The 24,847-nt window shown below is 41.7% G+C and overlaps 1 protein-coding gene across 1 annotated transcript in view; it reads right to left on the minus strand.

Moving 5' to 3' along the window:
* LOC144479210 (diphosphoinositol polyphosphate phosphohydrolase 1-like) overlaps positions 1-24,847 on the minus strand; it is a 79,132-nt gene that overhangs the window by 7,646 nt on the left and 46,639 nt on the right. Inside the window, exon 3 of the mRNA XM_078197872.1 lies at positions 3,434-3,478. Coding sequence (XP_078053998.1) covers positions 3,434-3,478 — 45 coding nt within the window. The remainder of the gene's footprint in view (positions 1-3,433; positions 3,479-24,847) is intronic.

Consider the following 24,847-nt stretch of genomic DNA (forward strand, 5'->3'; position numbering starts at 1 on the left):
CTTCTCTCTTCACAAGTTGAGGTGCCTGCTGCATTTTTTGACATCATCTGTTTTAGTTCAAGATTTTTCAGTATTCAGCCTCCATTTTCAATCATAGTGTTATCATAGAAATCATAGAAACCCTACAGTACAGAAAGAGGCCATTCGGCCCATCGAGTCTGCACCGACCACAATCCCACCCAGGCCCTACCCCCATATCCCTACATATTTTACCCACTAATCCCTCTAATCTATGCATCCCAGGACACTAACCTAACCCGCACATCTTTGGACTGTGGGAGGAAACCGGAGCACCCGGAGGAAACCCACACAGACACGAGGAGAATGTGCAAACTCCACACAGACAGTGACCCAAGCCGGGAATCGAACCCAGGTCCCTGGAGCTGTGAAGCAGCAGTGCTAACCACTGTGCTACCGTGCCGCCCCGTGCTATAAAGAGTACACAAAAAAGTTCTCACCCAAGTCTTTTACCTATCACTTTGTCACAGGTAGGCTTATATTCACAAAGCAATGAAGTTACTGTGAAAATCCCCTAGTTGCCACATTCCGCCACCTGTTTGGGTACACTGAGGGAGAATTTAGCATGGCCAAATCACCTACCCTGCACATTTTTGGACTGTGGGAGGAAACCGGAGCTCCAGGAGGAAACCCACGCAGACACGGGGAAGAATGTGCAAACTCCACACAGACAGTGACCCAAGTCTGGAATTGAGCCTGGTCCCTGGCGCTACGAGGCAGCAGTGCTAACCACTGTGCCACCCCTATCGTAACTTTAAATCTAAAATAAAATTAAGTTTGAAATGTTGAACTTTGTTTCTACTCGCGCCTTCCCCTGCATTTGGAGATGGGAACATATTTCGCAAAACTTTTAAAAATTACTTTCACTCCCGAATTTTGTGCTCATGGAGGTGAGAGATTAATAAGAATGATCTTTGTCATTTGCTACATCAGGATACACTTCAGGCTAGGTACAGCAGTTCATTGGAGAGTGAAGCTGCCTCTTTTCGTAGCTTCAAACTAGCAATTCCAACCAAATTAAGTGATTATGGGTGGGATTTTCCGGTCGGGTTCGCCCCGAAACCGGAAAATCCAACCCGAGGTCAAGAGACTTTCCATGGTCCACCCCTCGCCTGCTACGATTCCCATGGCAGGTGGAATGGGAAAATTCACCCCCATACTTTTTTTTAAAAAAAATTGAGCATAACAATCATCCTGCAGTCCATAAAAGAGATTGCTAATTTAAGACTTTACTGATTTACGAGTTAATGCAGTGGATAATCTCAAACAAATTCCTCAATTCATTTTACACAGTAGCCTGCCAGAGAAATTATTTATCCTAGAGATGAAATGCCAATGTTTAGCCCATTGAGCTCCATCCACCAAGACCCCAAAAATTTGGTTTTCACTGGCTGGAACTGTTTTAAAGATTGTTCTTCCATTCAATTCAAAAATACACACTTTAGAAATGACCCGATTAATCTTTGATAAGTTTTGTTAAACTAGAAAGAGGGCTTCAGAAGAGCACGTCTGTCAGCTCTGCACATATTAATATTTCTGTATCATAAGGGCAAATAGAAATGGTAAATTGAGCTGTAATCAATGGGTATTGGGGGCAAACTCTCCACTGGTTGGAGTCGTACCTGGCACATCGGAAGCTGGCTATGGTGGGTCAGTCATCTCAGCTCCAGGACATCTCTGTAGGAGTCCCTCAGGATAGTGTCCTAGACCCAACCATCTTCAACTGCTTCATCAATGACCTTCCTTCCATCATAAGGTCAGAAGTGGGAATGTTGGCCAATGATTGCACAATGTTCAGCACCATTCGCGACTCCTCACATACTGAAGCAGTCCATGTTCAAATACAATAAGATCTGGACAATATCCAGGCTTCGGCTGACAAGTGGCAAAACATTCACGCACACAAATGCCAGGCAATGACCATCACCAAAAAGAGACACTAACCACTGCCCCTTGACATTCAATGGTGTTACCACCACTGAATCCCCCACTGCCAACATCCTTGGGGTTACCACTGACCAGAAACTCAACTGGACTCGGCACATAAACACAATGGCTACAAGCGCATGGCTAGGAATATTGTGGCGAGTAACTTGCCTCCCGACCCTCCAAAGCCTGTCCACCATCCATATGGCACAAGTCAGGAGTGTGATGGAATACTCCCCACTTGCCTGGATGGATGCACCTCCAACACCACTCAAGAAGCTTGACATCATCCAGGATAAAACAACCCGCTTGATTGGTACATCCACTTCCTCCACCAACGCTCAGTAGCAGCAGTGTGTACTATCTACACGATGCACTGCAGAAATTCACCAAAGATCCTTAGCCCCTTCCAAGCCCACAACCACTTCCATCTAGAAGGACAACGGCAGCAGATACATGGGAACACCACCACCTTCAAGTTCCCCTCCAAGCCATTCACCATCCTGACTTGAAAATATATCATCGTTCCTTTGCAGTCGCTGAGTCAAAATCCTGGAATTCCCTCCCTAATGCACTGTGGGTCAACCCACTGCACATGGACTACAGAGATTCAAGGCAGCAGCTCACCACCACCTTCTCAAGGGCAACTAGTGATGGGCAATAAATGCTGGCCAGCCAGCAATGCCCATGTCCCATGAATGAATAAATAAAAAAACCTTAAGATTGGATTAGTATTTGTCTGAAATTCACTGCAAAATAAAGTCAAATGTAAACATATTCTAAAACAAATGCAAGAGAACAGAACAAGGAGCGATAGAATTTACAGGGTTCTTCCCATGGACAAGGTGGGAGAGCTCGAATATGCCACTGTGCCTCACAATCCAAATCTATACCCATTTCTCACTTTATCTACCCATATCTCTTTAATGAGATTCTACCATATGAGTGCTCAAGTCAAAGACAGTAGATGCCTCAAGCGATAGCAAATGATTTTATGTTCGCTTCTCTCAAAGGTGTTCCAAGTGGGCATTTTTAACTTGTAGTCACTCCTTCCACAGGATTCCATTGTGGACTGTGATTATGGCTCAACAACAAGACTAGAGGTGACATCATTTTCAGCTTACATATGTAATAGGCCATCATGCTAATGTTAGACATGATTAGTGTAATTCAAAAATTGTGAGCTCAAATCAGCTCACATGGGTGGTGGACACCCTAGTGGAGTCAAAGGGTGCATTGCCTATTACTCATATCACTCGGTTATGAAATGACTACTTTTAATTCTGCACCAAACAGATCAGCCTGTATTTAGCCACTTATATCTGTTTATATGGCCGTGATCATTTTTCAGTGATTCTTGATCAGTTTTCCTGTTGACTACTGTGTCATTGGAATTAAACTTATCAATCTAGTAGAGACTAGCCATTAAATAATTTAATACAATTGTGCTGAAGCAATATCAATGGTTTACATTAAAACAGGAACTTACCTCAAATATTCCTACTAATCTTCCTAACGTCCCTTTGACTCCAGCCTGCAAAGTAAATAAACGTATTATACATTTCTGAAGATGCATGACTACTTATTTTAGAATAGACTTCAAAACCATTTTTTCTCTATGCAGTCATATAAAGGCATCCCTGCCACATTGTCGGAACTATAATTTATACAGTATAAATTATAACCGGGACTTAAATTCTATTTTTGCCTTAGTTAGAATTACATTTATCATAAATTCACTGATGTTGTCGACTGTGACCAAAACACATCATGGTTCTTTTTCTTAACCACAGAGACGCAATAAGAGAGCACGACTCAAACTTATTCTGGGCTTGAGTGTTTTTACTTCTTAGTTGAAGATGAGAATTCAAGCAGTGTGGCAGGCAGTCAGGAGCTAGCTCAAGGTTCCCTCAATCAAACTGGCATAACAACGTCTTATAAAATCAAAGAAACTGATGGCACAGTAAGAGCCCATTTAGCCCATCATGTCCACGCTCGTCAAAGACGACCTATTTAGCCTGATCCCATTTTCCAGCTTCTGGTTTGCAGCCTTGTAGGTAACTGCACTTCAAGTCTCTCAAGTACTTTTGTCATATTCATAATAACATATTCCATTGTATACTTGAGAAATAAATACCTAGTGCATGATTTTACAGCAGACTCCAAAAATCCACAAATCATCCACAATAAGCCTGGTTATAATTCAGTAGAAATAAAAAAACACCCTGAAAAGCAACTGAAAGCCAAATTTTCTTGCAATTCAATCTCCCAATGTGAACATTATTTCTACAGCACTGAGCATATATTCTAAAGTTTGCACAGCAGTGTGGATATGGCATTAAGGGGACAGGAGTGGCAGACAAAAATCAGCCTGCAATCATTCCCACTTGAGGTTTTGACAAGTGTACACTCTATAGGCAAGCAAAAGTCAAGGTGACTCCATGCAAAATGTGTTAGATGGCTCTATAGTGAATTAAGTTTGAGCAAGGCTCAGCCTACAGCACAGTGGAATAAACTATTTCTGTGCTATGTAATCACATATTATCCACATAAAATGGACACATTAGAAATTCTGGGATCTAGTCAGCTGAAATGTATGCTAGTTAAAGGAGATCACAATTTGAACTGCTGGTGAAGTATTTTAATTTGCTTTGTATTTACAATTATATGTTGCTGTATGCATAGTTAATTAAGTCATCTTTAACTTTTTTCCATTTTTTTGTCTAATATGCTCCTTATAGTAAGAAGTCTCAACTCCAGGTTAAAGTCCAACAGGTTTATTTGGAATCATGAGCTTTCAGAGCGCTGCTCCTTCATCAGGTGAGTGGAGTGAAATCCATATAGACCACATCAACTGCACTACCCTCATCTCCACACCTGGTCATCTCCTCAAAAATTTCAATCAAATTTGTTAGGCATGATTTCCCTCTCAAAAAGCTATCCCTGATCAAACCTTGCCTCGCCAAGTGGAGATAGATTCTCTCCTTCAGAATTTTCTCCAATAATTTCCCCGAGCACTGATGTGAGACTTACTGGTCTATCATTCCCTGGCTTATCTCTACAATTCTTCTAAGATAGCAGAACCACAGTAGCTGTTTTCCAGTCCTCTGGCACGTCCTCCACAGTAAGAAGTCTCACAACACCAGGTTAAAGTCCAACAGGTTTATTTGGTAGCAAATACCATATGGTATTTGCTACCAAATAAACCTGTTGGACTTTAACCTGGTGTTGTGAGACTTCTTACTGTGTTCACCCCAGTCCAACGCCAGCATCTCCACATCATGACCTCCTCCACAGCCAGAGAGGAACTAAAAAATTTGGGCCAGAGCCCCTGCAAATCTCCCATGGCAACTTGTGAAACAATTAATCCAGACCTGGAGATCTGCCCACTTTTAAGGCTGCCAGCATCTCCAATACCTTGTCATTCCCCATGTCAATTCCCTCAAGAATCTCACAGTCTCTCTCCGAGTTCCGTATCTTCGTCTTTGTTCTCTTGGATGAATGTGAAGTATTCATTTAACACTCTACCAGATTGCCCCCTTAGTCCCTAATGGGCCCCACTCTCCCCATATCTTGGGATTTATCCTACTTTTACCATTCAGAGCTTTCTCATAGCTCCTCTTCGTTCTCCTAATTGCCTTAAGCTCCACCCTGCATGTTTTGTACTCCACTAATTTGCTCCTCCTGTACCTGCTAAAAGCCTCTCTTTTCCTTCTCATCATTACCTGAATATCTCTGGTCATCCATGGTTCCGTGGGACTGTAACTCCTTCCCGCCATCTTAGAAGGAACATGTTAGGCTTGTACCCTCCCCATTTCCTTTCTGATCAACCCCTTTGTTCTTCTGTAGATTTCCCTACAAGCAGTTAATCCCTATTAATTTATAAAATTTTTTTAAAAACTGGATAAAGGCTTTAAAATGGCTGAAGTTATGACCGGCTGTGACTCACATGAAAAGTTCCTGGCATTCAGAACAGACATTCATCGTCTCAAAAAATGTGCTAATGCCTCCATGTCTGCAGGAATCAAACCACAAGAAATTGTACAAAGGCTATTTACATTTCTACAGCCAGGTGCTGAACAATGGGGACATCAGTCTCAGAGGACAAAAGACCGGAAACCCTCTGTTGAACTTATTAATGGTTGAAACAATAAGCATCTCATCAAGCCAGACAAGGAACATGCTTCCTTTGTCTAAACCGAGGTGGATTGCCTTGTGGAGCTGAAAAGCTCACACTGCCATCTTTCATTAACCAAATTGCAGCAGAACCAGAGCTCTGTCCAGGTTTAAATTGCCTGGCTCCCATCTACACCATTTTCTGCTGCAACTTCTTTACCAGCACCTACCAGACGATTCATCATTACAGGTCCATCTCATCGTGGAAGTCATTTCTACTGGAAAAGTGAATTATCAAGCAGGCTCCAAAAGAAAACACCACTGGACTTTGAATCAGAATGCGGGCAAAACAATAATTTTCTCTGCAGACTTTGCCGTGTCACTCTTCTTTCCTCTATACGTCTTTTACTATATGAATGCAAAAGACAGGGCTGTTGCGAACCCTCTTTCCATATTTTGCGTGCAAAATAAACTAACCCACTGATTTTACCCGATCTCGAGTTTGCTGTGGGGTTATTAGAAATTGGATCAGACCAAATAGTTATAATGGGGGAAATAAAAATCAAAACCTGTTTACAGATGGGTGGAGAGGAGAAATCAGAGCTGTTTAATTTAACGGCCCTCCCCAGCCGTTGTAACTAAATCCATAGCAGCGGGGAACTGGAAATCCGAGCTGGCTGGCTGCTTCTCCACCATAGCTGTAAGAAGTGTACTGCTCTGACATACTAAATAAATGTAAAAGGGCAATAATTGTGCAATATTTGTGTATAATGTTTGAAGTAGCCACAATTCCCACCTTAGGTTTGTGTCATACATGTTGGATTCTGTACAAAATGTGCGCAAACACAAAGGAACATAATTAATTTAATCTTCCTGCAAATAGCAGCAAACTTGCTTCTTAATTTCCAATCAACTACAAGAGGCCTTCTCTAGTGACTCAGCAAATTGTTTACAATTATGCTTGTACTGGCATCAATAGGGCCACCCACCATCCTTGGTGAAACCCCCGTAAAAAGGTCCAATTCAACATTAGAAGGACTGTTCACAGGTCCCCACTCTACCACGGTTTACAATTAATCCACTTTCTGTGCCATAGCCTCTCCTTTAATTGCGAGTTGCAGAAGTTGCTGTTCCACTGGATTTTAAGCTTCCCAGCCAAATCTGGTAAAGACCAAGTTATTCACATACTATCATCCTATTCAAACAAGAGAGCAGTGTCTTCCAGGACAAAATTAAGTTTGACCTCAAGTCGCCTGTGCAAGCATGATTACACGCGAGACCAATTCATCTCAATTTTGCCATTCAACAAAATCATGCCAATTGTTCTGAAATAAAAGTGATCTTACAGGGTCCTTCGTATGACCGCAAAGGAGGCCACGTCACCCTAGGCAAAATATATATTTTTTGCATTTCTATATATAATTTTTGCATACCAGTCGCCTTGTTATTACAGCTCAAGAAAGACATTTTCCATTAAATTCTCCAATCTTCATTCTGGAGTTGACATCAACTTCTAACTTACTATCCCAAACAGAAAGCAAATGTTCTCATTCCCATCTAAGCTACTTCCTCATTTGCAAAAATGTTCTCTCAGTTTTCAATTTTCACCATCATTCTCTGTGGTACAGTGGTTAGCACTGCTGCCTCAGTGCCAAGGACCCAGGCTCATTTCCCGGATTGGGCGACTGTGCGGAGTTTGCACGATCTTCCCATGTCTGCGTGGGTTTCCTCCGGGTGCTCTGGTTTCCTCCCAGAGTCCAAAAGGCGTACTGGTTAGATGCATTGGCCATGCTAAATTCTCCCTCAGTGTATCCAGACAGGTGCCAGACTGTGACGACCAGGAGACTTTCACAATAACTTCATTACAGTCTTAACATAAGCTTACTTGTGACAGCAATAAATAAAACTTTAAGCTTTTCTAATCTGATACTTTTGATGGGAGAAAGAAGGATGGCCAAAAAGAATTGGCAATGTTAAAAATTCTACTACTAAAGTGAAAATAAATACATTTATACAGGTACATTAGTTTAAGAGATTACAGCACTCCATTCTTTCCAGCGGCTGTGCCATTTGCGTACATTTGCATGTGCGGAGGATGATGGGCATAATTCAATACAGAAAATGTTTTTAAAATTAAGATTTTAAGTGATACAAGGGTACATGAAGGCTTAGCTTCATTTTGTTTTGCAACTTGCAGGTGGCAAGATGTCATGTACAGTGTTAAAAATAAAATGCTTCGTTGTAGTACCTGATTGCGGGCACTGGGTGGCATGCAATAACTGACTATAGATTTTAACAGCCAAGCTGATTTTAAAAAATTCTGAACCCAAGATGGAAATTCAACAATCATTCTGCAGGCCAAAGTTGGTAAGAGATTACAGGAAACAATGATTAAATGATGCCAAGTTGGAGTTTTTAAAAGTCCTAATGGTTGTAGCAGGAAGGTCCTGCTCCAAAGCCCGGCACCCACCATTTTCTGTGGGGGTGTTGTACTTTGCACATCCATGGTTCGCTGAGGCAGATCAAATGCTTGCTAGTGGGTTCTCCAAAATGACTTGTGGGCTTCAGGTGGTGAAGTTCAAAAGCTGTCAGAGTGGAAGGATACCCTTTTCCTTCGGACCAGGAACACCTTTGGGAGAAGTCAGGTGCCCTTTGGGATTGTTAAGCTTAGGACATGTCATTTAGTAATTTAATGGCATTTAATATGGAGTAAATGCATATAAATGCTTAAAATACTTTCGTTGGGGGAAATTAACAGATAATACCACAATTCAAATCCACATCAACAGGAAATAACTGTTGTTTTGTGCGGATTACAAAATGGCATGGTGCACATTCCACATGTTATACTGCATTAGGTGCCGAGTGTTTAATCAGTAGTCACTAGAGACCATAACATAACAGTACATCCTGGACCCAGCACAAATAAAAATTTGGACTGTTATAAATCTGTCTGAGGCTTATAACCACCTCCCAAGAGTGCCTGCTCTCCACCTCACCCAAGACCCAGCTCTCACAAGCTTAATGAGGATTTTGTGGGACCATGCAGGCATAAGACATCATTAATGTAAAAAGCAGCACTGCAATGTGAATGCAGGGTATTAATTGGAGATCTATGTTAATGCAAAATGACATTGCATGGAACAAGGTTAAATGAGGGCTTCCTATAAAATGAATACGTTTTGTAATGATGGGAATTCTCTGTTGTTTGCAAGGTTCCCATTTAAATTGAGTTGAGTTTCGGCAGTTTTCTCATAGACACAGGACTGCGACAAAAAGCTGACAAAGTGGTCGCCTGGGAGAGATCATAAGGATGGGTGATGTGGAAAGAAGAGAGCGATCTTAAACTTACACAGTCCAGGTGAGTTTCTGAGGATGAACAGGAATATTGTTGGAACAAAGCAGGGAGATGTTTCCTCCGCATCTGTGCATACTGATTCCAACTTGAAAATTCTCAATTTTGAGACAGTGCCAAAATAATAAAATTGGTCAGTAAAAAAAACCACTATTGGAGTATTTTGCATCTCCTCGGATTGCCAACAAGACTGTTTTGAGCTTTTTCGCTTCTTCCTTGTCCAAATTGAGGTTAGTTGTCATGTGGAAGTTTAACCAGCATTTCACTGATGCTTTTTTTAAAAAACCCACAGCAATCATTTTTCATTCCAGTCTTCTTCTGGGTTTGATCTCAACTATCTGGTTACTAACTCTTTAAAGCACAAATTAACTAAATTTATCATGCTGAGAATCTCAAGATTCAAAAGTGGAGTGATTAATTTGGTGCCCAGAACAGGAGATAAATTCAACTATTCTGGAGCTTTCAATACAAAATGGGATCTCTACCGAGTAGCTGGCCATGAGGCAAGCTTCAACGGCAGGACTTATAGAAATCGTAGAATCATAGAAACCGTACAGTGTGGAGGGAGGCCATCTGGCCCATCGAGTCTGCACCAACAACAATCCCGCCTAGGCCCTATCCCCGTAGCCCCATAAATTTACCCTGGAGGATAACAAATGTGGTCCCGTTATTTAAGAAGGGTAGCAAGGATAACCCGGGTAATTATAGGCCAGTGAGCTTGACATCCGTGGTAGGGAAGTTGTTGGAGAAGATTCTTAGAGATAGGATATATGCGCATTTAGAACTGAATAATCTCATTAGCGATAGACAGCATGGTTTTGTACGAGGAAGGTCATGCCTCACAAATTTGGGTGAGTTTTTTGAGGAGGTGACAAAAACGATTGACAAAGGAAGGGCCGTGGATGTAGTCTATATGGATTTTAGTAAAGCATTTGACACGGTCCCTCATGACAGGCTGGTGCAAAAGGTTAAATCTCACGGGATAAAAGGTGAGCTAGCTAGATGGGTGGAGAACTGGCTTAGTCATAGAAGACAGAGGGTAGCAGTGGAGGGGTCTTTTTCCGGTTGGAGGTCTGTGACTAGTGGTGTTCCACAGGGCTCTGTACTGGGACCTCTGCTGTTTGTCATATATATATATATTTATATAAATGATTTGGAGGAAGATGTAGCTGGTGTGATCAGTAAGTTTGCGAACGACACGAAGAGTGCTGGAGTTGCGGATAGTGATGAACATTGTCAGAGAATACAGCAGGATATAGATAGGCTGGAACATTGGGCGGAGAAATGGCAGATGGAATTTAATCCAGATAAATGCAAAGTGATGCATTTCGGTAGATCTAATGTAAGGGGGAGCTATACAATAATTGGCAGAACCATCAGGAGTATAGACGCACAGAGGGACCTGTGATCCTTAAAGGTGGCAGCACAGGTGGAGAGGGTGGTGAAGAAGGCATATGGCATGCTTGACTTTATTGGACGGGACATAGAATATAAAAGTTGGCATATGATGTTGCAGCTGTATAGAACGATGGTTAGGCCACATTTGGAATACTGCGTCCAGTTCTGGTCGCCACACTACCAGAAGGACATTAAGGCTTTGGAGAAAGTACAGAGAAGGTTTACCAGGATGTTGCCTGGTATGGAGGGTCTTAGCTATGAGGAGAGATTAGGTAAACTGGGGTTGTTCTCCCTGGAAAGACAGAGGATGAGGGGCGACCTAATAGAGGTGTATGGGGGCCTGGAATACACTGCCATGCAAGGTGATTGAGGCGGACACGCTGGGATCGTTTAAGACTTATCTAGATAACCACATGAACAGACTGGGAATAGAGGGATACAAAAGAATGGTCTAGTGGGCACACCTTTCTCAAAGGATACAAACACTTCACAATAAAACAGTAAAACACTCCAAAAATGTGCAGGTTAGGTTGATTGGCCGTGCCAAATTGCTCGTTAGTGTTAAGATGTCAGGGGAAAGGTAAATACGTGGGGTCACAGGAATAGGCCTAGGGTGGGATTGTTGTCGGTGTAGGTTCAATGGGCCGAGTAGCCTTCTTCTTGCTGTAGGGATTCTATGATTCTAGGAATATTCCTTTTTGCTACACTTTCTCAGAAACAAACCAAAGGAGACATGCTTAAGCACACTTTCACATCACTGATTTGAATGGTATCAGAAAAAATCGTTTCAAATGCTGACAGAAAAAATTCCCCATGTTAACTCTCCATTTAAAGATAAATCGTCACCAAACACTGGAAACAAAGACTTAGATGGTGCCTTATTGCTCAACCTAAGTAACAACGTACAGCAAGTCACTTGTGTAGGCAGACACATTGGCCAAATTGCAGGCAAATGGCATCTCACTTCCAACAAAAATGTCAATTTTACAATCAAGAATGAATGCCAGATTGACACAACGACATCCGCACCAATACCCATGCGCTCATCTCGTAACAACTCATCTCCAATCTTGCCTTAGCACATCCGCTGTTGAAAGCATTATCTATTATGCTTTCGATGACTGTTAGACTTGGTTATTCCAGTGATCTCCTCGCTGGCCTCTGATCTTTCATCCTTCATCCACAACTGCCCCACACATCCTAATTTGCACCAAATCCTGCTCACTCATCACCCAAGTGCTCATCGACCTTCATTTGGCTTTTGGTCTGGCAGCACCTCAATTTTAAAGTTACAATCCTTGTTTTCAAATCCCTCCATGGCCTCCCCATCCCTGTAACCTCCTTCAGCCTTACAATTCTCCAAAATATATGCGCTCGTCCAATTCTGATCTCTTGTGTATCTCTGATTACATCCAATTCACAATTGGCTATCTAGAAGCAAATACACGTTGTAGCAGTCACCTTTCTCAACAAAATACAATCTAGAGTCATGTAGATCAGCTTATGTGATTCAAGCTCATTCCATGCCACGGATCACAGCAACTTGGCTGAGCATCAAAGATTGTGCTAACATGATTTTGCCAAGAGAATTGGTTTTGAAGATCCAAGCCAACATTCTGCATCATTCTAAAAGGTTTACACAGAAAGCCAACATTGTATCATTTTGCACTCATGTTTTTAAAAAAAGGATAAGTGTTTCAACTGCTGAATCAGTTGAACTGCTGAAATATGCAACGATTTATGGAAAATGTGCATCTTACCCACTGATTCCAATATAGTTCTTCAGTTATGTGCTTCTAGTAACTATCCTTCAAATGTGGCACTCATCTGTTCTCAATTATCTCCAGCTGTACTTCATTATGCTTACTCCAGTCACAGTAACATGAAAAATGGTAGTTGAGAAAATGAAATGTTCTTGCATAAACTTATGTTGCAATTAATTATGTATCAAATCTAGATTAGCAGCTGTAGAAAAGTGTGTGGGGGGGTTGGGGGGGGGGGGGTAGATTCAAAAACTGTACTGAAATGGATTTGTGCATCTTCATTTAGTTGCCAATCAACTGAAGATTTACAAATGCTTCATGACCCCAGATAGCAATGTGAATCTATTTTGTAGATGTGATAAAGGAAGATCTGCAACTGAAGCTGCACAGGAAACTGAAAATGGTACTTCTGCAGAGTGGTAGAGCCAGACTGCCACTGCACTACTATTTTTTTTAAAACCTTAAAAAAATGTCAGATCCTTTCATGTCCAACCTTCCAATCCAGGCTGGGGAATGACTGTGCAGGGCACCACGCTGTTCTGTCCAGGACACCAGCGCCGGATGCAAGCAGGCTACGTCCCCTTTATTTACAACACTGGCTGCCATAAATCAATGAGAATACCAGCCACTTTCAAGCAAACAAGAAAGTAACCCTTCTAATTTTTTCTGGGTAACCACTGATATAGTACAATCGGAGCCATCTGAAGCTTGATTTAAAAGTCGCAATTTCAGATGGTTCCAGTGCAGGATAATTTCCCATCAATTCCCTTGCCAACCTTCCAGTGCATCTTTGAGGCACACCCCCAGTTACAATGCCCTGGAGCTCAGAAGTTACCTATCAATATCTGCAAGTGGAGATTCCATTCCACTAAGTTACTTTACACAAGTTCAAAATTAAAAATTTCAATCTACTCCAAAACTGTGGATCAACTTGGTGCTGCTGTCTCTCTGTCCCAAGTGAGGCAGAATCAGGGATTACAATTCTCACCATTTATAGCTGGCACATTAATGTGATTTGCCCATCATGTGGTGGACAATATAAGGTAATAGTGATATATACATGAGCCAATTATAATAGGGTCCTTATTGACAGATCCTAGAGCTGATCAAGGAACCAGCACTGAACACCACCCGCAAGAAAACAATTAGATAACGTCACACAATTGCTATATTGTTTTGCTAGCCTTTGATCCAGGGTCCAGGAGAAGACATTCTGTTGTTCATGACCCTGAAAATGTTTGCAATTTAAGAATGTAACAATGTTACAGATCAAGACTGAGGTGAAAGTTAGCAAGAATCATGATTTGTTACTACTTGAAATAAGCGGTAACTTGGAAATTCACAGGAGACTTCATAGGAGACACTTAAATGTGGATGTTCTAAGAATTGTCCAGTATTTCAAGTGTGGCTAACCTAAAGCTGGTCTATGAAAACTGTTTCCAGTTCTCACTTCAACATCATGTATTTTATTCTCATGTATTTTTGATTTTGTTGATGAACTTCTCTCAATTTTTCTCTTGTGCAATATTTTGGAAATTGATAACACCTTGAATAACTAAAAACCCAGAGCACAAGTTCTGGGGCAGGGTGGAATTTCAACGGATTTCTCCCATTTGTCTGAAAGAGCCATACCAACAGTATAAATGGAAAAATGCATGTAGGAATTTGTCTCCATTAACCTGGTTGGCACTTCAAGCATTCCTTAATCTTATTTCAACTTAAAGCCAAGCTCAGGAACACAGAACATATGTGCAATGTTATAATTAAGCTGCCAATGACTTGGAAAGATTTCTCAGATTGTTTAAATAGCAGGGAAGAGAGGGATGTAGACTGTGTAGAGGGAAAAGGTCTTTAGTTTAGAAAGGCGTCATGTGTCAGCGCAGACTTAAGTGGGCCGAAGGGCCTGTTCCTATGCTGTTCTGTTCTTTGTTCCCGTCATGGACTACCATTTTGGTGCAGTACAAAAATGTACTTAATTCTCTGATAGACTGAAGTCATATCACCATGAAACAGTTTCCTGAACATATAATAATCACATGAACTTGAGTTATATATGTTAGCATTTTGCTATTCAAATTCACAGCTCATATCTATTGCTGGTTTAACAAACACTAACACCAATGCAAACAAAATAAAGAAAGCAATCCTAAAATTCCAATGCTAAGCCTCCATTATCTGGGCGGAATCCAGGGTTGGCATGGCTGCATCAAATCTTCAACCCTTTTTCGCACACAATTTCCAGTCTCCCCCAGCCTGATAGAAATCACAAGGCTGGGAGAATGGCATAGCCTGCTGGAATTTTCATCAATCAATCCTTTGTAAACCCTAACATGTCGCATGGCCATATACCATCAGGGCAAGATTAGATCTCAATGCAAATGGGACACAGTATGCAAGAGGTTTGTTACCCAATACGTGCCTTTGGGAAAGCAGGCAGTTTCAACTGAGATAACTTAAGCTTGGGGACATCTTCAGTTGACCTACAGTGGCAGTTTCCTTAAAGTTGTGGCAAAACTCTACTCCCATATTGCCCCACCCCCATAGCAGTAAATTCAAATGCCGCAAACACTGACTTAAGTTTGAATTGGGGTCCTCCAAACAGGTGGTCAAAACTCCTGCTTTATGAAGGATCCACAATGTATTGTTGAAAAGAGACACGCTATATTAAGCTTTGACTTTCACTCATCAGGATAGCTTGCACACATTTTCCAACAGCAGCCGGGAACAACAATTTATACTGTATGAAAAGAGTGCTGACTGGTTGGTAACTGGACTCTGATTGGTGGGTGCATTATCATGCAGCATTGAACAGTAAACTGCTCGTCTTGGTTCAAGTTGAAATCAGGCAGGTTGACCGATTGGTCAAGGCATTGCCCCGAGGAATGACTGTTTCCTACGCTTGCCACAATACTGTGGAATGGTGGGAATGTCCACTCCAGTTATATCTATCTTTAAGATAGAAAAAATACTGAAACTGCTACAAAGTTTAATTAGGTTTAAACCATCAATTTTCTGCAACTGACATTAATTACATTAAGTTAGGACAATTTTGGTGAAAATGAGTTTCATGACCATGATCGAGGATTCAAGTTAAAATATCAACCTTGTCTCAATGGCAATATCATTACTTTGGAATACATTCAGGATCTCAAAACTACTGCAGAGGCTGAAACACAATCTAGACTGACATTTCACTGCAGTGAGGAACTGCTGTATTGTTAAAGATGTTGCCTCTGATGCAGCACCAAACCATCCAAAACTTTGAGACAAGCAATGGAGCTTTCACCTTGCCGTGGCCAACATTTCTCTCTTGACCAACAGAATCAAAAACAAATGATCTTGTCATTTAAATCATTAATCTCTGTGGGACATTGCTGTGAACAAATTGGTGACTATATCTCCCTATGTTGCAACAGTGAGTGCATTTCAAAATACTTCATTGGTTTTGCTGAACTTTGGGATGATCCAAAGGCACTATATAAATACAATTTGATTGGATTTATTATCGTCGCATGTATTAACATAGTGAAAAGTATTGTTTCTTGTGTGCTGTACAGACAAAGCAGACTGTTCATAGAGAAGGAAATGAGAGTGTGCAGAATGTAGTGTTATAGTCATAGCTAGGGTGTAGAGAAAGATCAACTTAATGCAAGGTAAGTAAGTCCATTCAAAAGTCTGACAGCAGCAGGGAAGAAGCTGTTCTTGAGTTGGTTGGTACGTGACTTCAGACTTTTATTTCTTTTTCCCGACGGAAGGAGGTGGAAGAGAGAATGTCCGAGGTGTGTGGGGTCCTTAATTATGCTCGCTGCTTTGCTGAGGCAGTGGGAAGTGTAGACAGAGTCAATGGATAGGAGGCTGGTTTGCGTGATGGATTGGGCTACATTCACGACCTTTTGTAGTTTCTTGGGTCTTGGGCAGAGCAGGAGCCATGCCAAGCAGTGATACAACCAGGCAGAATGCTTTCTATGGTGCATCTGTAAAAGTTGGAGAGAATCATAGCTGACATGCCAAATTTCCTTAGTCTGAGAAAGTAGAGGCGTTGGTGGGCATTCTTAACTATAGTGTCGACATGTGGGGACCAGGACAAGTTGTTGGTGATCTGGACACCTAAAAACTTGAAGCTCTCAACCCTTTCTACTTCGTCCCCATTGACGTAGACAGGGGCATGTTCTCCTTTACGCTTCCTGAAGTCGATGACAATCTCCTTCATTTTGTTGACATTGAGGGAGAGATTATTGTTGCCACACCAGTTCACCAGATTCTCTATCTCATCATTGTTTGAGATCCGACCCACTACGGTGGAGTCGGCAGCTAACTTGAAAATCGAATTGGAGGGGAATTTGGCCACAGTCATAGGTGTATAAGGAGTAGGGAGCTGAGAATACAGCCTTGTGGGGCACCAATGTTGAGGATGATCATGGAGGTGGTGTTGTTGCCTATCCTTACTGACTGTGGTCTGAGAGTTAGGAAGTTCAGGATCCAGTCACAGAGGGAGGTGCCGAGGCCCAGGCCATGGAGTTTGGAGATTAGTTTTGTGGGAATAATGGTGTTGAAGGCTGAGCTGTAGTCAATAAATAGGAGTCTGACATAGGTGTCCTTGTTATCGAGGGGTTCCATGGTTGAGTGCGGGGCCAGAGAGATGGCGTCAGTTGTTGTGGACCTACTGCAGCGATAGACAAACTGCAGTGGATCCAGGTAGTCCGGGAGGCTGGAATTGATTCGTGCCATGACTAGTCTTTCGAAGCACTTCATAATGATGGATGTCAGAGCCACCGGCCAATAGTCATTAAGGGATGCTGCTTGGTTTTTCTTCGGTACCGGGATGATGGTCGTCTTCTTGAAGCAGATAGGGACCTCAGCTTGTTGTAAAGAGGTTGAAGATGTCTGCGAATATTTCCGCCAGCTGATCCGCACAGGATCTGAGTGCTCGTCCGGGTACCCCATTTTGGCCAGTCACTTTCCGTGGGTTGACCTTCGAGAAGGCTGCTCTGACATCTGCAAAGGTGACCCCCAGATACAGGTTCATCCAGGACTTCCAGGGTGGAGGGCATGCTCTCACTGACCTCTTGCTCAAAACGGGCGTAAAGACAAATAGTCTTTATGCACACATTTAACATTTCTTTGCTTTTGACCATCGAACACCAAGTTCATGGAATAATGGCACAAAAAGATCAGTTGATGGCCACCATATTATAAATTTGTGCGAAATTTGGCAAGGTGTTCATGGTTATTCAGTGCTTCTTTGCACCGTAAGCATTATGTTCATGGCTAACCAGGGCCCTGTGGAATCAGTGAACAAGTACACAAACACACAACACAACACGGCACGGTAGCACAGTGGTTAGCACTGCTGCTTCACAGCTCCAGGGACCTGGGTTCGATTCCCGGCTTGGGTCACTGTCTGTGTGGAGTTTGCACATTCTCCTCGTGTCTGCGTGGGTTTCCTCCGGGTGCTCCGGTTTCCTCCCACAGTCCAAAGATGTGCGGGTTAGGTTGATTGGCCATGCTAAAATTGCCCCTTAGTGTCCTGAGATGCGTAGGTTAGAGGGGTTAGTGGGTAAAATATGTAGGGATATGGGGGTAGGGCCTGGGTGGGATTGTGGGCAGTGCAGACTCGATGGGCCGAATGGCCTCTTTCTGGACTGTAGGGTTTCTATGTTTCTAAAGCTTGTTTAGCATTAAATGGAATAGATGTGGCAGATATAATCCTGTTAGTTTGTAAAATTGCCAATTATACTATAGTTGGCTCTCGAAGCATGGGACCAGAGATATAGTCTCAGTTACTGGCATGTCATCTATCCTCTGATAGTCTACTTTGGTTGCCATACAGCAAAAGATATCCATCAAAAAGCTTTGGGCAGCATTATCGCTATTTTTCGTATTTTCTTTTCTTGCATCTACATTTTTTTCCATCCAATTACAATATTGCTGTATCAGTAGCTGTACAGAACTCTGTGATCCCATCAGCCTTCCTTGTTTATACAACAGCTCTCTCTGATCCATTATACAGGGGCAGTACTTAGAGCTTCAATTCACAAACGTCTGATAGGCAGCAAGGTCAAAAACCTCTTACAATAACTCATTCTGTAAGCTCATTATTCCATTGGCTTTACATTTCCAAAACATATGTGCACAATTTCAGGGATCTTAAAAGATAAGTCATACCAGGTCACCCCAATTAGATTATCGGCAAATAATTTTCTAGTATGTGCTTGTGAATAGGTTAAATAATGGTAGAAAAACACAAACCAAACTATGAGTGCAAATTTTAAAGGTTTGGAGTACAGCGTCTTAGTTTTCTACAGATGCTGCAAGCAACACACCAATGAATCACATGCGTTGCACTGACAATCAAGCTGCACATAATCTGAACTGGCCTAAACCAGTTTATGTTCTGGTATCTGCTTGGCTGCAGAGACAAAGTGCTGAGATACTTAGCCTCTTGAACACTGCTATGCTTTTCATCGTTTTGTTAGCAACCAAAATTGAATGTACCTCAGAATATCTCTTTATAAACAAGGCCCAAAAACAAATCTATTCATCTGCATGGCTAAATTTTATTTTCTTGACAGTGATCATCCTCAACTTTAGTGCCCTAGATTCTGTCAATGCTGCAAAAGACCAATACTTTCAGAGGGTCAACAGGAAGATGTATGTTAAGCATCCGTTTTACACAAGCAATTGGTGCAACTGTGAAAATCCTGTTACTTTAAAAACCCCAACTGCAAATCAAAGCCATCACATTTAAATTCTGTTGCTGTCATCACTTGTCTTGAATTTGCAGCTTTGTCTCCTGGTCTCAAAAGTTCCAAAGTTGCTGCCTTCCAAATACAACCCCCCGACCACAAAATTTCCCTTTTTCGTTAAAGCAACCAAGCACTTTTCCCCATCAATAGTTTAACTGCAACAGTGAAGCTTATTGAAAATGATCCATTAACAGGAGAAATTTTTAAACACCTATTGTTTAATTAGGAATCATTCTCACACTAATCTTTCCCCCCCCCCCCCCCATTATCTCCATTTCATCAAAATGCTATCAGGAATGCTGATTCTCTGATCTTACTATTGCTCCCACCCCACTCTAAGTATACCATCCTACAGTTGGCTTCCAACATGCATCTGGATTCATGACCATCTCCTGCTCCAATTCATTCTTGTTGAACCTCAAAAATGGAATTCCTGATCTTATTCTCCTCTTTTAATAGACTTTTAAAAGCACGGGTTTGGCAGCAGCTAATCAACTCTTGTTGATTTATCTCATCACCTTTCCCATTCTTTTCAGCTTTATGCAATCCAAGATATGGATCTTGACCCTTCCCAAACAAACAATTGTTTGTGAGCCATACCATAGTTGTATCATGATGTATATTACAATTTTTCTGTAGTTAAAATGTTCGTGATATTCAGTCACCAAGTTTAGGCTTTTTGACATATAACTAGTTTACAGGCTCTTGGTGTAAGATGGAAGAATATTTGAATACAAGTACAACTACATATGTGGTGCTTTTAACATAGTAAAACACTTGACAAGAGTGATTGAACAAAATTGACATGAGCCAAATGAGGAAATGAGAGGACAAGTTCTTTTGAAAGGCAAGTTTTAAAGAACATGTTGAAATGAGAGAAAGGAAGAGATGGACAGGTTTAGAAGATAAATTTCAGAGTTAAGGGTTTTGACAGCTGGTGGAGCAGTCATCAACCGTTGAGCAAATAAATCAGGGTGCACAGGAGAACAAATTTCAAGGAGTGCAGAGATATCAGAGAGCAGTAGGAGCCTGCAGAGAAGAGTGGGGCCCTGAAGGGATTTGAAAGATGAGAATTTTTTTAATTGACATGCATCTGGACCAGGAACCAATAAAAGGCAATGAGTAACTGTCTCGCTGGGAGTTACCAATAGACCCTTAGGATATTCCAGAGAAAGTGATATGGGAGCAAGAAGAAAAACAGATGATTCTTCAGCTCTGACTGGATAGATAGGAATGGAACCAAGCAAGAACAGCCCCACCCAGCTGGACACTGGAAGAGCAGTGCTGGAGAAGAATGTCAAGGGCAGTCACTCTTACCTCTGGAATTCAGTCCTTTTGTCCATGTTTAGACCAAACTGTATTAAGGTCTGGAGTTGAGTGCCCCTATAGATGGAAAGAGATTTCCAGCAATTCAAGGGTACAGAATGAGGAGGAAAATGAGAGCAATTACAAGAAATTTATGGCAAAGGAAACAAACATTTTTTTTAAGTGATGGCTTTGAAGCTATGGAATGTATTGTTACAGTTAGTAACTGAAGTAGACCATATCAACACTTAAGACTCGGCCTGGTTGATGGTTGCAGGAAGGGGATAAAGGAATATTAGCAACAGGACAGACATATTGGATTAGGACTGATGTTCATATTTAGGGATGAACTCAGATGGGCTGGATGAAGAGTTCTTTACCAAGTTAGAACTCTCTGAACATTCTTCTGAGCAAAACAGGTAGATAGAAGTTAACTGAACTATGGAAATCAGTTTCCAACCCAAAGTTTCGGTGTTGGTACTAATCTCATATTTGGCAGGGCTGTTTTGGCATTAAAACTTGCCCATTTAGTGCTTTATGCTCTATCCCTGTAACCTCACACATTTGCCATGGTTAATCAATCTAACCTAAACATCCTGGGACACTATGGAGCAATTTAGCACGGCCAATCCACTTAATTTGCACATCTTTGGACTGAAGGGAGGTAGTCGAAGTGCTAATCAAGAGCAAGCCTGTGGAAATTGACGATCCCATCTCTGCTATAGAAGAAGCATGGTATATTTAATGAAGTGGATATCCTGAGGAATCAATTACTGTTGAATGCAGGTCCTCACAGCACCTTGGTTAATGAATTTGATTTGATTTATTATTGTTACATGTATTAATATACAGTGAAAAGTATCATTTGTTGCGCGCTATGCAGACAAAACATACCGTTCATAGAGAAGGAAACGAGAGAGTGCAGAATGTGTTACATAGTGTTACAATAGCTAGGGTGTAGAGAAAGATCAACTTAATGCAAGGTAAGTCCATTCAAAAGTCTGACAGCAGCAGGGAAGAAGCTGTTCTCGAGTCGGTTGGTATGTGACCTCAGACTTTTGTATCTTTTTCCCGAAGGAAGGTGGTGGAAGAGAAAATGTCCGAGGTGCGTGGGGTCCTTAATTATGCTGGCTGCTTCGCCGAGGCAGCGGGAAATGTAGACGGAGTCAATGGATGGGAGGCTGGTTTGCGTGATGGATTGGGCTACATTCACGATCTTGTTGTTTCTTGTGGTCTTGGGCAGAGCAGGAGCCATACCAAGCTGTGATACAACCAGAAAGAATGCTTTCTATGATTCTGTAAAAGTTGAGAGTCACCAACTCACCAACAAGTTGTTGAGTGTGTTAGTATTACTGGCAAGAACCAGGACCACAGAAGCTAGGGCCTGTCATCAGCTTCACCGTGACTAACAAGATCCTTCAGGTCTTCATGGGAGTATTTTTGCAGAAGTGGCCAATTGCTTCCTTGGTAAAGCGCAGTCTGCACATGCATGACTCCTCTGATAATGCCTTAAATTTCATCGGCTTCCTGTACACACTAGCAGAAATGTTGATTCAGTCTGCAGACAGAGTCTTCAAGCACTGTATCTTCGGATTGTCTTTCAGGTCATCTATTATAATCAAGAACAGAGCGATCTCCAGTGAATTGGCATTTTTTAATGTTTTGTTCTTTTTGCTTAGAAAGAATTGGCAGGGAGTCCTGAAATTAATTGCCTCCAGATATTGACAGGGCTCTATATGGAAAAAACTGTCAAGATAATATGGCCATCTTAAAGAGAAATATCTCAAGATTCCACAACTTTAAATGACACCTTTGCTGCTTTTCCAAGTCTAGCATCATGCAAGGACCCAATATTATATCAATACCAAAGAGCAAGCTTTTATTTTTCAGTTGAAGTGTTTGGGCCATAAATACTGGTGCAAATTTAGCAAATGTAAATCAGTATTGGTCGTAATGAAGAGATAAACAAAAATGTTCATCTGTCATCCTCTTGTTCAGTGCAGATAGTTGTGAAAGGGTGACGGATTTTTTCTATACAGCATCTACTCAGGATCTTTCCAGGTAGTATGAAAATTCCAACTCTCAAACTTTGGGTTACATTTAAAGATGTTTTGCCTTAAGGAGACAAGGATGTCCTGTGGTGCAGTGGGTAGTGTCCCTATCTCTGGGTGGTGGGAGTGCCACTTCAGGGTTTGATGGCCATGAGAAGCGTGACATGGCCAAAAAGGTTGATCATCATCTTGTAAATCCTTCCAACATGCCCAATGGCAGGTGGTAAAGAGTGGAAGAATTTCCTGGTAAGCCATATTGTAGAATGCAATGAGGAACCACTGAAGCTCTTTCCCACGCATAATTATGGACAATCCAATGGAAGTCCACATCTCCAAATCCACTTAGGGCCTGGTACTTGAGGAGAAAGGCTTGATGAAGCAGCTATCACAAATACACTTGGTAAAATTTCTGAATGTGCGAGTAGATTTTCTGCCAAATGTGGCACCTGAGAAAATATCTTTGCTATGAACAAACAGATATATAGAAATGGTTTACGTCAAGATCTAGAGGCACTAAATAGATAACACAATGCAGAGACCATTCACAATTTATACTTCCAAAAAATTATGTAGAACATGGGGCCACAAGTCCCTCACAAAAATGCCAACTTTGCCCAAAGGATTCGGCTCATCACCTGATTTAAGCTCTTAAGATCACAAAAAATAACAGGAGTAGGCATGGAGCCCTTCAAGTCTGCTCTGCCATTTAATGCTTGATCGAACAGTCACCAAGTCCACTTATATTCAAGGACTCAGCTGCCACAGCTTCCTGGGGTAAAAAATTCCAAAGATTCACCACTCGGAGAGAAAAAAATTCTTCCTCAGATCCATAAACGAGCGCCCCTTTATTCTGCGACTATGCCCTCTGGTCCTACATTCTCCCATGAGTGGAAACATCATCCCAACACTTGCCCTGTCTAACCCCCTAAGAATCTTATGTTTCAATCAGATGGGTATAGAGGGATATGGGCCAAATGCGGGCAATTGGGATTAGCTTAAGGGTTTTAAAAAAAGGGCGGCATGGACAAGTTGGGCCAAAGGGTCTGCTTCCATGCTGTAAACCTCTATGACTCTATGACCTCTTATTCTTCTGAATTCCAAGGGGTACAGACCCAACCTGCTTAATCTTTCCTCATATGGCAGTCCCTCCATATCTGGGATCATCTGAGTAAACCTCCTCAGTACTGCCTCCAGTGATAATATATCTGTTCTTAAATAAGGGTACCAAAATCGTACACAGTATTCTAAATGTGGCCTCACTAGTATCTTGTACAGTTGCAGCAACTCTACTGTCATGCTCCAACCCCTTTGAAATAAAAGCCAGCATTCCGTTTACCTTCTCTATTATCTTCTGCACCTGAATACAACCTTTTGGGTTCACGAACATTCACCCTTTCACTTGAGAAAATTCAACTAGAAACTTAATAGACAGTCCAGCTAGATAGTTACTTCAAAGCAAGCATCAGTATTGGCATGCCTGTATTGGTTTCTGGAATGTATCTTTTGCTTCAAAATCCAACAATTTTAATTCCTTGCTTTCCAAACAATTATCCAAACTTGCCAGAAACTTAGTAAATGGAAGAGTTAGCTAGTAAAGCTCAACACTCCTATACATGCAGCCTGACAGGAGATACCATGCCCAAATACCTATGGAAGGTTCATTCCACCAGAGCGTTTGTTGGTGAGTTGCACATGTACTGACACAAAGAGATACTTTGCACATTTGTTTCCATGGTTATCCAGCAAGATCATCTTTAGCATAGGCACAGAAACATTCATGGTAGTGTAACCTCACAGCCCAAACCGGACTGCACCTGAGGGAATCTGACTATGGAGAAAGGCTGAGAAAAATCTGTGACAACACCCACAACTGAAGTAGAACTGAAGTAGAACTCGAGTAGAATTGGACTTAAAATGCCGATATAAACAATCAAGTTAATTTCATAAGACCTCTTGCTGCAATGACCTACTATTGTTCTTAGTACCAGGGATAAAAACTGTGGAGGAAGGTCTGCAGCAAATCAAATTCCTCGCCTGAAGCTAGTACCCCATTAGGTTTGTGCTTAGTCTAACTCAGCTGATTTACAAGCAGGTCATACTAGCATGTACTTGAGCAGTGGAAATCCAATGAACCAGCAGGACTTTGACAAGATGATGCTTTTCCAAATG

The sequence above is a fragment of the Mustelus asterias genome, chromosome 25 (genome assembly GCF_964213995.1).
Source record: "Mustelus asterias chromosome 25, sMusAst1.hap1.1, whole genome shotgun sequence".
In the NCBI taxonomy this organism is placed as follows: Eukaryota; Metazoa; Chordata; class Chondrichthyes; order Carcharhiniformes; family Triakidae; genus Mustelus; species Mustelus asterias.